This window comes from Drosophila albomicans, chromosome 3, assembly GCF_009650485.2.
Source record: "Drosophila albomicans strain 15112-1751.03 chromosome 3, ASM965048v2, whole genome shotgun sequence".
Taxonomy (NCBI): Eukaryota; Metazoa; Arthropoda; class Insecta; order Diptera; family Drosophilidae; genus Drosophila; species Drosophila albomicans.
The window spans coordinates 21043583-21054962 of record NC_047629.2 but is presented as its reverse complement, the minus strand read 5'-3'; the positions used below and the strand labels follow the sequence as shown (position 1 = coordinate 21054962).

Genomic DNA, 11380 nt, shown 5'->3' with positions numbered 1-11380 from the left:
ACGCGCTGGAAAGAAGCCGCATTACGTGACACTAAATATCGCCTGTTGGGCAAACGGCCAGTTTAGTGTGCTTTTGGCAGTGTTCCGATCGTGTAGAAACCATCAGCAGTTGTCAATCTCCTTTTTGCCACAGGTGGGTGTGTTCACTTTTCTTTTAGAGTGATGAGGGAGGGGAGGAAAGGCAGGCAGGCATATTTGGTCTCTAGTTGCTTACATAACACGATCTCTCAATTCCAGTTATCATGTCGCTTCGCATTGTATCGCAGTCCCTAGTGAACGCCTGGAGCCAGACTCTGGTGCGTGGAATGTCCACACAGGGCGGCTCCAAGAACATTGGCTTCGTCGGTCTGGGTAACATGGGCGGCCATATGGCCAGCAATCTGATCAAGGCTGGTCATAAGCTCCATGTGTTCGATATCTCGAAACCTGCCTGCGACAATCTGAAGGCAAAGGGCGCCACTGTCTACACAAAGACCTCGGAGCTGGCCAAGAACTCCGACTTTGTCATCACCATGCTGCCCAACAACGACATCGTCGATGCTTCGTACGAGGAGATGACCGCCGATGGCGTCAACAAGAACACCTTCTTCATTGACTCCTCCACCATTGATCCCACACTGGTGAAATCGCTGCAGAAGCGCATTAGCGCCAAGGGTGCTCGCTTCATCGATGCTCCCGTCTCCGGCGGTGTTCCCGGCGCCGAACAGGCCACGTTGACCTTCATGGTCGGCGGAACTGAGGCTGAGTACAACACCGTCAAGGCTGTGCTCGAGTGCATGGGCAAGCGCATCACCCACTGCGGTGACTATGGCATGGGTCAGGCTGCCAAATTGGCCAACAACATGATGCTGGCCATCTCGATGATTGGTGTCTCTGAGGCGATGAATCTGGCCATGCGCCTGGGTCTGAATCCCAACACATTCGCTGAGATTATCAACTCGTCCACTGGCCGCTGCTGGGCCTCAGAGCTTTACAATCCCGTGCCCGGCGTGACTCCCACAGCACCAGCCAACCGCGACTACGCTGGCGGTTTCTCCACCGATCTGATCACCAAGGATTTGGGTCTGGCCTCCGGTGTGGCCACCTCCTCGAACACTCCCATTCCCATGGGCGCACTCGCTCATCAAATCTATCGCAACCTCAAGTCCAAGGGTCTGGGCAACAAGGACTTCTCCATTGTCTATGACTACATGAAGAACGACAAGAACTAAATAGCCTTTGTTTCTCTTGGCTATATTGGAAGGCTTCCACCCACCAGTTTTGCATTTATGGGGCTCCATTAAATTGTGGCTCTCGACTTTTTAGGGCTTCCCGTGTTACGATTTTGATTTGCATTTTCTATATGTACGTTCTATAGCGTTTGATTTAGTTGATCACAATGCTGATGTTATATTAAAAATTAATTCGTATTATCTGTTAATTGTTTTTATCTTTCGTTGCGGAAAAGTTTGTGATTGTGATTACATAACCGTGGTGCTAATTAATCTAGGGTATAGCGAGACCTTGACTATGTTTCGAGTGGAACTATCTGGCTGATAAGCAAATTCAAAACAGCTGTCTCGATGACAGGTACCATTATGGGGGGCGAATTTATGATCGGCAGGTATAGCGTAATTTCCAGCACGGGTCGAGAGCTTTCCATTCCAAATTGGAAGACCATGTGGAGTCAATTAGTAGCATAAAAAGCGTTTGTAAGTAAACAAAGACTTGAGCAAAACAAACAGCAATAAACGTACAGAACGAATGCAATGTAAATTCAAAAGCTCTGCGTTTGAGAGCCACTGAAACTTAAAAAGAACCACAATGTAAGCACTATAGTTTACAGTTGACGAGTCACTGGGGAGAGCACACGTATAGTTGAAGAGTCAGTGAATGAAAGCTTTTGCGACTTGTGAGTTGTTGAGCGAAATCCAAAAATATTTGTATATTGTATTTTTGCTGTCATATTTTGAAAAATAACAAACTTAACTTACATGTATGTAGGTGCTAATAATTAATGTTAATTAATTAATTAATTAGATTTTGTTCCTTATGCATTTTTTGTATTGTATATAAAAACTTTGTTGCGGGAGTATAAAATAGTTAGACTATCTAATTGTTTTGTCATGCATTTTCATCGGAGTTTCATTGGATCATGGCATCCTAAACATACATATGTAAGTAGTTTGTAGCATTATTATTATAATTAGGACTTAGGTATTCGAAAATGTTTTGAACAATAAATATATATGTATGTATATATTAATAATAGAGCTATATATCCATAAGGTTAATTGGTTTATGGATAATTTGTAAGCATATAAAAAGCCTTAAATGATCGAGTGCAATGGATTTATAATTTAAATACATTCAGATCGTAGGGAACTTGTAAAGTAATGTAAATTTAAAGGTATCTGTGTTGGTATTTATGTATGTATGTATATAGTAATTGTAAGTAAATATTTTGGATAAGCCACATAGTACATCTAGTTGCAATTCTTTGAAAAATATCACAAATCGAAATATACAATAAATAATTAACCATTCTCGTTCGCATAAAGGAATTGCTCGGTTGTTCTTGTTGTTGTTGCTGGTAATTAGTAGTACATATTAGGTAGGTAGATTGTTAATTAAATACATTTAGATACAGATTCAAAAAGATAAGTTGAACTTTAGGTACGGTACACTCACAGGTTCTATAAGTATAAAGTACAATATTCTGTTCGATTCGCATTTTTGTTGTTGTTGTTGTTGTGTTTTATGTATTTACAAAATTTGTGAGTGTTGCTTTGTGTAAATAGTTTCATATTTTTGATTTTGTTGTTGTTTAGTTACTGCGATTAACAAACAAATTGATTCTGAAAATACTTGAGAGTTAAGCAAAAACTTTTGGTGCATAAACGTTGACGTTGCCATGGAACTTGCTTTTGTGCCTTACTTGTATCATTTCTAATTCATTTATCTAGATATCTATATTTATATACGCCATATTTATGGCTTGAATACACTAATCGCCTTGGCTCAGACTGAGGCTCTTGGCCTGGCCGAACTTGTGCTTCAGTTGATTTGTGTTGGCGCGGAAGCGTGTCGTCATCTGTTGCACCAGATGCTGTGGACCAGAAGATGCGCTGGACTGCAGCGACGCCATTGCCGCATCAGCGCTGGTTATAGACTATGATCCTTTGAGCTTCTTTTTAGGATTGTTGCGCGCTTGATCGGTGGGCGCCGACGGTGGCAGCTCCCTGAATTGATTCTATTGGCCAGAAAAGAATTTTGAAATTTGAGGGAAAATATAGGTTAAGATATTGCCTTAATTTAATAATTTATTCACTTACAATTGCCTCATTGTCGGGCACACGCGATAGGAAGTCCAGCAGCTCGTTGTTTGGTATGGTGTTGGGTCGCAGAATGCGTCGGGAGAACTTCATGAAGCCCCAGAAGAGCAGCAGCCAACGCAGCGGCACAAAATGCAGCACAAATATTGCACCCAGCAGCAGCACAACTGCCAGCCAGGTCAGTTCGGGGACGGAAAAGTTGAATGTGCTGGAGAGAAAATTACACAAATGAGCTCTGACAACATCTCGAATATAATCTGATTGAGCTTACTTGATGGTGCTCTCAGCTAGAGAGGCCAGGTAGCCAATGGTATTCTGTACGGTCTGGGAGACTTCTTGTATGGCCTGAAGACGCTCTTTGATTGACTTTTTCTCCTCCTTCTCCTTGTCATCATCGTCATCCTCATCATAATCGTAGTCATAGTGCCCAGCATTGGCATCTGTAGTGCCAGTGATGAGCCTGATCAACCACTTTCTGCAAGGGAATAATTTAGCAATATATTCTCTTCTTGGGTCAGAGCTAACTTACTTCAGTATGATGAGTAGAAGCACGAGGGGAACTGTCTCTAGATCGCCATACACGCAGGCCACGATCCACAGCACAAAGGCAATGCTCGAACGCACAGGCGATTCCCACTCGAAGCAGCTTCTGTTAATGAAAGTAAGGTATTAATATTTTAAATATATTCTTTTCTTTTTCAATCCCTTACTGCACGTAGCGCGCAGCCTCCAAGATGTCCATGATGACCTCCTTGAGGCGATTGACATTGCGCAAAAATAGCTGGCGCTTGAACTTTGCCTCCTGCTGGATTAATTTCTCCTCCTTGGGCTGCAAGGCACGACACACCGCGCGCACCTCGTTCCAGACCACTGTGAGTTCCAGCTGAATCTGTGGCGAGTTGCCCTTGGCACGCACACAGAGATTTTTATCCTTCAGAGTGTACCAACGCTTGACGCCACTCTTGATGCGCAGCAGGGGAATGACTAGTTTGCCCAGGAACTCGACACGATGATCGCGATCCTCATCGAAGACTGTAACCTCCAGCACCTGTGTGATATCCTTGACATTGCTGTGGAGCAACAGAAGTTGAGTTATTTCCAAAGATACATAGAGACTTGTCACACTTACAAGGTGAAGATCTTGTTCCAGTTGGGCGTCAGCGTTTTGTATTCGGTTTGTGTCTGCAGTCGAGCATTCCCCAGCTCCAGGACACAGAATGGATCGGATTTTCCCCCGATATCCGCGGCAGCTAGCCCTGTGGCGCCAAAGACCTTCACCGTGAGATGTCCGACATCCCGGAGATTCTGCAAACTGCGTAGGAAGCGATAGCGATCACGCAGCTGTTGCGTCTCACGCGGATCCTCCTTGAATGCCTTGAGGTCGCTGATGGTCTCTAGGGCTGTGGTGCCACTGATGGTAAGCATGAGAAACACCTCGCCGGAGCAATCCTCGAGAGGTTTCCAGATACCATGTGTATTCTCGCGCTGGAAGACGCTCAGATCGATGTTGGCCTTGCCAAAGAGCGTGTTGCGATTCCAGAGTGCCAGCTCCAGATTCTGATCCTCATCGAACAGATGCAAATCGAACTGTTCCAGCCAACGCTCCGTCCAGGAAGACTTTGTCTTGTATTTCTCGTTGCCCAGCCTAGAGCAAAACTCAATGCGATTAAGCTGCAATACTCTAATGCAAGTGGCGGGGAAAACTCACCGAAACTTAAAGTGTGTGTCAATCAGCTTATTGCCATCCTCGGCCAGCGGCAGATCTTTGGCCTTGACCAAAAGTATTGTCACCACCGAGCTCCAGATTTGCGATTTCAAGCGCTTCGATGACTCAGCCAGTTTGGAATTGCGTTGAAAATGCTGTAAACAATATGTTGAAAATTATATTGTGTTGTAGAAAAGGCAATTGAAATTCATAATCGGAAACTATTGTTTGACCTCCTTAAGCTCCTCGCAGCCCAGCTCGAGCTGCTCACGTAGCTCGCTGTGCTGTTGGCGCAGTCGCTTGAGCAACATGCGCGGCCCAAACCGAATGGGACTAGGCCAATCCATAATCTTCACCACACAATACTTTACTTCACTTCTCTACACTTCAATTATGGGTTGAGTTTATGTTGAATTGAGTTGAGTTCAGTTCAGTTCGATTGAAGCGCCTCACAATGACTGCAGTCAATTTGTTTGGCGTCGTCACACTTCCAATGTTTATACTTTACTCTTGATTCTATTTAAAATTGAGCATATTCCCTGGGGCGTAGCACTTGCCACACGCAATATCAAAGAGTACAGCTCGTCTGTTCTCCCCTTAAGCAGTTCCCGTCTCAGTCTGCTCAGCGATAAGCTCGTTTCGCTGATAGCGAGCTAAAGTCAAGAATTGGGACTGTGAGTAACTCATGTGGATGGTAGAAGGTGGATTGTGGATTGTGACTTGTGGATTCAAAGTACATTTTCGTGTTATTGTGGTACCCTGTAATGCTTGAGAAAGAATATGTCAGCGAGCTGCTATGCTTTGTACAAACAGGAAAATAAATTTTTAAGTATTAAAAATAAAATTGAATTTAAAGTTAGTTTATTAAATATGTAAGTTTTTTGTCTTTAGAGCTTGAGCTTACAGTATTTATTGTGCCGCAGAGTATCTGCTAGCCGAGCAGTCTTTATCTCACATTTTCGCTTTTTAACTCTTTTTTACACTTAAGAGTAACACCTCGAGCACACTAAAGATTTCAATTTGAAATTTTTGTTATTTTTGTTTTTTTTTTATCTAATTCTACTTCACAGTAAGATAACATTTTAATGCCAAAGTTTTTTAGACTTCTAGACAGATCTTGAAAGTAGTCAATTTAATAAATACAATTTTTGTACTTTTATTATCAAGCCCTAACAAATGTTTTATTATTTAGTTATCTTGAAGGCGAGGGTAATAACACAAAACGTAACAAACTTATGGTACTTCTTAAAAAAATGTTGCTACAATCCCTTTGGAACAATATATTATACCTAGAGTTGTATTCTGTCTGAATGTATCTTAATTAGTTGAAAGTCTAAATAATATAACCATCAAAAATACCCCTAGTCTTCATATTACAGAGTATTAAAAAATTCGTCTATTTCATATTAAGCTTAATTTTATAAAAATATAAACAATAAAAAAATCATAATCATTCTATTACAGGGTATTTCAAAAGTTGCCAACTTTTTCACAATATCTCTCCAAATTACATGGCAGAGTATATTATATTCGTTGCGCGGCAATTAACTCAGTCTATTTCAATGTTTTGTTTGCATTTTATTTCAGCGTATTTTCCCTTTGTCATCGTGGGTTTCGCTTCATAGTTGTTGTTGTTGTCGTTATTTTTGTTGTGTTTAGCGTGATAGTTGTTTTTGTTATGTTTGTTACTGTTGTTGTTTTTGTTTAAGTTGAGCGCTTTATACGTAATTGTAATGAGCGCTCAACGAGCTGCGATCAAAAGCTGTTGCCGCATTGCGAGGCAGCCGAAACAATAGCTGCCCCTTTTTTGTGGAGGGACTCAGACAACAGTCGCATGTGTGGCGCAGGTCGAGGTGAAGGTGGAGTTGCTGTGGTTGTTGCTGTTGTTAGTGCTGTGACTGTCACTGTAGCCAAAGGTGAGGAAGTTGCATGTTTGCTTTTGGCTTTGCGACGCTTAGTCAGCGAGATTTGCGAGCTAATTGACAGAATGACTTGATGTGTCATAAATAAAGTTCGTATAAATAGGAAAGACTAACAAGTACATTTATCCCAAAACGCGGGCAATTAGGAATGTCAGCCAAAAGCTGAAGCCGAAGCTGGAGCTTAACAATCGCTTATTGTGCCAAAGAAAAAAGGGAAAGGAAAAGGTCGCGTAGTCGGAAGTATCTGTTTGGCGTCTGCTGTGAATGTATCTGACATTTGACTTCCGCTTGCGTCTCGTCAATTCATCAGCGCTTAACAAATTGAACGCCAAATTCAATGTGGCATGGCCCCCTTTTCCCGTGCCCCGCCTCTTTGGCGTCAACTTACCATTTCCTTGTCCTCCTGACTGCGTGGCCACAGCGTCAGATTGATGAGTATCTCGCCCATGCCGAGGCCCGGCTCGCCGTTGTTCGTATCGCTCAGCTGCAGATTGATATCTTCCGCCTTGCCCAGCTCCAGTTGAGTGAGATCGATTTTCGCCGAGCCCATGAAATCATCCTGCAGTCCCCAATCGTAGTCAAAGACCTGCGGGAATTGATATTGGTATTTGGTATTTGGTTTTAGACATTGCCCAAAACGGAAATTGACTTCTGCTAACTGTTTGCATTTCCAACAGAGACTACAGCAATTTGCCAAATTGAAGGTTGCCTAACTTGTGTGTTGGCTAACAATAATGTTGCTTGTTTGTGCCGATGCGGCAATGAATTTTCACATTTTGCTACTAGGTGTGCATGATGCATTTTAAATGTACTATTTATTTATGAGTTTTTATTTATTATAGATTAAGAAATTACTTTAAAACTTTTGTCTAGAAGTTTGGTAATAATTTCGTTTTAAGCTTAAATGATTTAGTTCGAAACTCTTGTATAAATTTTGAGTTAACTTTGCGCAAACATAATTGGTTAAAAAGTTATATCTTTTTTATTTAATTTTATGAGAGAAAAGTTCACAATAGATACTATATAAACTATTCCTTTACTCCTCAAATTTGAATAAACTTTTAAATACAAATTATTTAAATGCTTTTGCTAAAATAAATCGCATTTGACTGTATGTTACAAGTATAAGAATAGAAATCATATAATATCTGTACAGCAATTCTATGGTTCTCTCGAGAATTTTATCCTCTAATTCGTGTAAATATTTCAATTTTATAGTCATCTTATTTCCCTGTTTTGCAATGTGGGTCATTGCAGCTTGATCATTTATTTAAATTTAAAAATATTCGCTTTTATCCTGTGTACATTCTTAGACTTCTATTTTGCTAGTTCATTTTTTATACATTTTTATTGTTATACGATCTGTGGATGCTAAATAAAATCTGTATTTTGCTCGTTAATTTTGTTTGGTAATTTGAAGAAAAATTTCAAATTTATTCACAGCATAAAAGCCCAGCATGCGGCGCCCAAAACACATTTCAAACTTCTCCCCAATTGCAATTTGTGTCATTTATTTAATGTACTGTAAGTAAAAGCAATTCTCTTTGAACTTCATGATGCCACACACAAGCTATACATTTAATTTTTCAAAGCTGCTGTCAAAACTTTATTGCAACTAATCTGGCTTTAAGCTAACTCACAAATTTCGCTGAGCTCTTCTCGGGATTTCATTTTTGCTGTGCTCTGCACTTGCTTAATACAATATTCAAGAAATTTTATGCGCCACCCTCGGTAGCCACAGCTCACCTTGACAATAATCGGTTGAAACGGGTCCTCGACGGGCACAATGAAGACCTCGTCCCACACTGGATTGAGGTCGCGGTGTATTGTGCGCGACTTGTGTAACAATCGTCCGCCCACCTTGAATTTGACATAAGGATCACTCAGTCCTGACAGGGACAGAGATAGAGAGATAGAGAGAAAGAGTGACTTGAGTGAGCATCACACAGAGCAGAGCTGACAGTTGACAGGTAAAAGAACCGAGGTTGGGAACATTTCCTTTGTGGCTTACCGTTTTTGTCCATGGCAACCAGGTCGCAGCCGGACTTGAGATGGACGCGCAGCTGAAAGAAGACGAATTGTCGTAATTGAGCCTCACGCTTGCGGCGCAGCTCATCGGCCTGCGCCAGTTGTTGTTGTAGTTAGTGGTGTTATCGGCATCGTTATCGTTATCGATAGTCGCCATAGTTGCATTTAGTACAGTTGCGTTGCGTGCGGTGGCAAATAACGAAAAAGAAGCGTAAAGAAATTTTCCGAAATTTCGTTTTAGTTTTTTGTGACTACGTAAAAATAAAGCATATTGCAATCCAATTGATGAAATGCAAACGATAAACAAACGAAAACGGAAAACGGAAAAAGGAAACGGAAACGAGAACAACAAGAACCGAAACAAAAACGAAAAAGAAGCGCTTGCATGGGACACTTACCTGCAGTGCATCCAACTGCTGTTGAGCGGATGCACTCGACGAGACCATGGCGACATGCCCATTGCCATTCTCGGGCTGCTCATCGATGCGACCCTCCATGGAGCCGCCAAAGCGTTGAATCACCTGCGCCATTTTCGCCGTGGCACGAAAGTCACGGGCCAGCGGCGAACCTCCAATTATGGTGGTGGCTCTGTGTCGCGGACTTTGGGTTACGGAGCTGCTCTCCGAGCTGTAGTCGGCAGCATAGTCGGTGCTCTCCTCGAGAAAATCACTTGGTGACTTGCGTCCGATGCGATCTTTGCTCTTGGCGCGACTCCAGCGATGCCGCAGATTGTTGAAGAAGCCGTGTGTCTTCTGCAGCACACCCGCACCGCTGGCAACACTGCCCCCCGAGCCACCGGTGGCACCACTGCTGGCAATGCCACCGGCCAGCTGCTGCGATGCGGCGCTTTTGGCGCGTTTCGGTGATATGTGCGGCGATTCGTTGCTGTGGCAATCGTGACCATTCAATTCGGATGCGGATTTGCTGAGATGCTTGCCCAGGCGCTGCTGCAACTGCGGCGAACCCTGTGGCGAGATGCCTACCCCACTCGGTGGCGAGGCGTTGGCGCTGACATCAATGCTGCCACCGGCTGCCAATCGGCTGCTGCTACTGCAAGGTCGCTCCTCGCGCTCCACGTAGTGAATGCGTGCTGCAAGAGGAAAGGGAAAGAGAGAGAGAGAGAGAGAGAGAGAGAGGAGTGGCTTTTAGTGTTTTAATATGTGTGGCACGCAATTGGCGTGGCAACTCAATAATCGATTTAACAGTTTTGCGATCGACTCTGCACACCGCATGACATCACTTGCCCCCCAGCAGCAGCAGTACCTGCAACGACTGGAAAGATTTTGTTGATTCTGTGGCACAGCGCGAATGTGGCATGCCTCTTAGTAGGCTTTGTTTGCATCGCTATCAAGGCGCGGCATCAATAATTCAACACTTGCACACAAGTAGTCGTTGTACACAGTAGTGCAATAACACACCGCCCCCCACTTTAATTTGCCGTTTGCAAACTTGATTTACACTTGCACTGGGGATGCTGCCACAATTTTTGCATAAGCACACACAAAGAAAAACAAAAAGAAAATCAAAATATTCGCAAAGCGTGCCGAGGCAAAGTTTTTGCGAGTTGCGCGAGACGCGAACTGCACAGCAGCAGCGCTCCTAAAAGACTGCTACAGTTTTTGTGTGTTTTGTGTGAGCGGCCGAAGCGAAAGCAAAGCAAAGCAGAGTAAAGCCAACGCGGGTGTTGTTGTTGTTGTTAGCGCCATCTATAGGTCATGCTCGCCAACATTCATACACTCGCCTCTTAGATTGTAATACTTTCAAGTGGCGAACTGTGGGTGAGTTGTTTGGCATTGAACAAGAAGCACAAGACATGCCCCACTCTCTCAGTGTATGTATGTGTGTGTGTGAGCATGTGTTAATACAACTGTGGGCGTTGCGGGGGGGCGTTGTGGCATTATTGCGGCGTTTGCTGCTGCATTATTAATGTCTGATGTGGCGATGCTGCAACACAAATTGGAAAGCGCCACCAGCTGCCATCATAAAATGCAAATGCGGACAGACACACACACACACACACACATACAGAACTCGTGCATAAGCTTTACGCACTCGAAAAAGCTTTGGCTGCCTTCGGCGGTTTTTTGTTATGAATGAAAATCATTTTAAATTTCTGTTGTTGTTTTCCTTTCATACATATTTTTTGGCAAGCCGAAAGGACAAGCAAAGGACAGCGGCGCATTCACTTGTATTTTACATAAGCGCTGAAAACCACTTTGCCAAGGACTTCATTTAATCATATTTAAGGCTGTGGCCCAACACAAGCATTTCTTTTTAATTAATTTAATGCAATTTCTGTAGGTGCGCTCGAAATTAGCGTGTACTTATTGTGATGATTACAAGGCGCGCCTCGCCATGCCTGCCCTCTGCCCTCTGCCCCCGCCTAACCTGCGGTCTCTGCCCCCGCGGTT

At 43.2% G+C, this 11380-nt stretch overlaps 2 protein-coding genes across 4 annotated transcripts; one reads left to right on the top strand and one right to left on the bottom strand.

Moving 5' to 3' along the window:
- Positions 1–1420, top strand: LOC117568389 (probable 3-hydroxyisobutyrate dehydrogenase, mitochondrial). Its single transcript, XM_034249001.2, has 2 exons — positions 1–133; positions 238–1420. The coding sequence occupies exon 2, from the start codon at positions 243–245 to the stop codon at positions 1209–1211; it is 969 nt and encodes a 322-aa protein (XP_034104892.1). The 5' UTR covers positions 1–133; positions 238–242; the 3' UTR covers positions 1212–1420.
- A 468-nt stretch (positions 1421–1888) lies between these two features.
- Positions 1889–10326, bottom strand: LOC117568388 (multiple C2 and transmembrane domain-containing protein). Of its 3 annotated transcripts, none has more exons than XM_034248999.2 (12): positions 10233–10326; positions 9368–10059; positions 8953–9004; positions 8688–8830; positions 7330–7527; positions 5023–5174; positions 4444–4959; positions 4025–4384; positions 3844–3963; positions 3586–3789; positions 3315–3522; positions 1889–3232 (listed from the first exon to the last, which is right to left on the bottom strand). In XM_034248999.2, the coding sequence occupies exons 1-12, from the start codon at positions 10309–10311 to the stop codon at positions 3152–3154; spliced, it is 2805 nt and encodes a 934-aa protein (XP_034104890.1). In that variant the 5' UTR covers positions 10312–10326; the 3' UTR covers positions 1889–3151. The 3 variants fall into 3 exon arrangements, with proteins under 3 accessions (XP_034104890.1, XP_034104889.1, XP_034104891.1); XM_034248998.2 differs by having other exon boundaries at positions 1890–3232; positions 8953–9061; XM_034249000.2 differs by lacking the exons at positions 7330–7527; positions 8688–8830; positions 8953–9004; positions 9368–10059; positions 10233–10326 and adding an exon at positions 5253–5601 and having other exon boundaries at positions 1892–3232.
- Between the last annotated feature and the right edge of the window lie 1054 nt (positions 10327–11380).